Raw genomic sequence first — 1,829 nt, 5'->3', positions numbered from 1 at the left:
GAAAAATTAATAAAATAGCCTCTTAAAATCTTAATCAGTATCATATCTTTGAGTAGCTTTAACCTAGATATGTCATTCTTTGTCTGATATCAGACTTTTCAGACCATGATAAGCATAGATGTTTCGGTTATCTCTTTCTTGAAGATACAATTAGACCTCTTTGGCTGGAGTTAAGTTTCAGGATGTCATTAAAAAAAGCTCTCTTGGCCCATTAAATGTGTTTCAGATATATTTATTCTAGGAAGTATAATCCAAATACTTGCTTAGAAAAATGTAACTGTTCTGGTGTATTTTAGCATGTTCCTTGGTTAGGTCATGTAACTGAAGTTTCTTAACACGTAACATTTGAGTTGTATGTGCAAATGCCTGAAGGAATTGCAATGGATTCTGTTACTTTGAATCTAATATCTTTTTATTTCTGTTATTTATTTTAGGAAACACTCCTTTACATCTTGCTGTGATGTTGGGACATAAAGGTAGGTAAAACCATCAATTTTGTTAGCTCTTAAATTATCCCGAAGACTTAAGGGCAAGAGGGGAAAACAGGATTTTTCGATTTTCCTGAATGTGATCTTGTGTTTCAAGCTAGTTCAAAGTTGAGGTTTTCTGAAAAGAAGACACCATGCAGATTTAGAAGAGAAAAGTTGGAGAAGAAATCAGAGCTGTTCTTTAGACTGAAATCAAGGAGCTAGGTAGTGAATGGGGTAGGATGGAAAGGAGTTGTAGCAGTTGGACTCTTTATGAGCCTAGAACAAGAACGGTGGGTGGACCCGGTTCCTCTCTTTTTGCAGAGTTAGAAGGAAATTGGGAAATTTGGAATATCATAAAAGGTTGAGAAACAACTCTAAGCAATGGAGGCAAGCATATGCATGCTTGCTTCCCCTTTGGTGTCCAAGCAGCTGAAGCGGAGGGATATACTCAGTATATGTAAGCAGGAGACTTGATCCAGGCAGATCTCTATTTTAATGTGTAATTAATTCATGGTAGAAGGGTTATTAATTTCTGTTTGTGTGATGATACCCTTTCTCCTAGTCAACAGTTTTCTGGTTATTAGTGTCACTGTGTTTGTTGCTGATCTGCTCACTAGAGGTGTTGAACAACCCTGTTTAGTTTTCTCCCAGTGAAGTGAATCAGAGTAACATCCTCTAGAATAAAAAGACTGTGAGTGGAAATGTAATCACTCACCTGCTTTTTGCATACTCCTTCACTCACTTGATTTGAATTTCTGACCCACCACCTAGCTGTTTCTTCATGTTTCAAGACTGCCCTGTGCAGGGCACAGGACAGCCTACAGGACTGTGCAGCCTGTTGATTCACGATGGCTCTCATCTTTCCAGGTATCCTTCAAGGATTTCTTTACAGCAGAATTTCAAGGCACAGGATTTAAATTTCTACTTCCAATAGAAAGTATAGAAGTAGACATGTTTCAAGACTGGGAGGAAACCTGGACTGTGATTGTTCAGTCTCCATGACAGTAAAATTCTTTCTCACTACTGAAACAAGAATGGCTTGGTTTCGTTCAGCCATGTGAGTCCTATGCCTGGTGTATGGTACTGCTCCATGAGAGTGCTGCTGTTAACTGAAACAGCCAGCAGATTTGGAGAGGGGAATGCAGGAAATGCAATCAGTTGTCTCAGGATGTTTTGGTAATACCTAGGAAGTGATCTAAGGTAATTGAGAGTTAGAGTGGGAAGTAATTTTGAAGGAAGAAGGGAGAGAGGTGGCTTGCACAGAAGAAGAAACAGTAGAGCTTGCTGGAATCTGCCAATATTGGTCTATCCTCTGATACTTCTTAAATTTAAAAAAAAAAAAAAAGAAGAAAAAAGAAG

At 38.4% G+C, this 1,829-nt stretch overlaps 1 protein-coding gene across 1 annotated transcript in view; it reads left to right on the top strand.

Annotated features, from left to right (window-relative positions):
- Positions 1-439: 439 nt before the first annotated feature.
- Positions 440-1,829, top strand: part of ANKRD13C (ankyrin repeat domain 13C) — a 24,540-nt gene continuing 23,150 nt past the window's right edge. The window contains exon 1 of the mRNA XM_019471920.1: positions 440-476. Within this exon, the coding sequence (XP_019327465.1) occupies positions 461-476 (16 nt within the window). The 5' untranslated portion in view covers positions 440-460. The remainder of the gene's footprint in view (positions 477-1,829) is intronic.

The sequence above is a fragment of the Aptenodytes forsteri genome, unplaced genomic scaffold, assembly GCF_000699145.1.
Source record: "Aptenodytes forsteri isolate BGI_AS27 unplaced genomic scaffold, ASM69914v1 Scaffold290, whole genome shotgun sequence".
Lineage (NCBI taxonomy): Eukaryota > Metazoa > Chordata > Aves > Sphenisciformes > Spheniscidae > Aptenodytes > Aptenodytes forsteri.
Note: the sequence above shows the minus strand (reverse complement) of the source record. Positions and strands in the feature narration are given on the sequence as shown.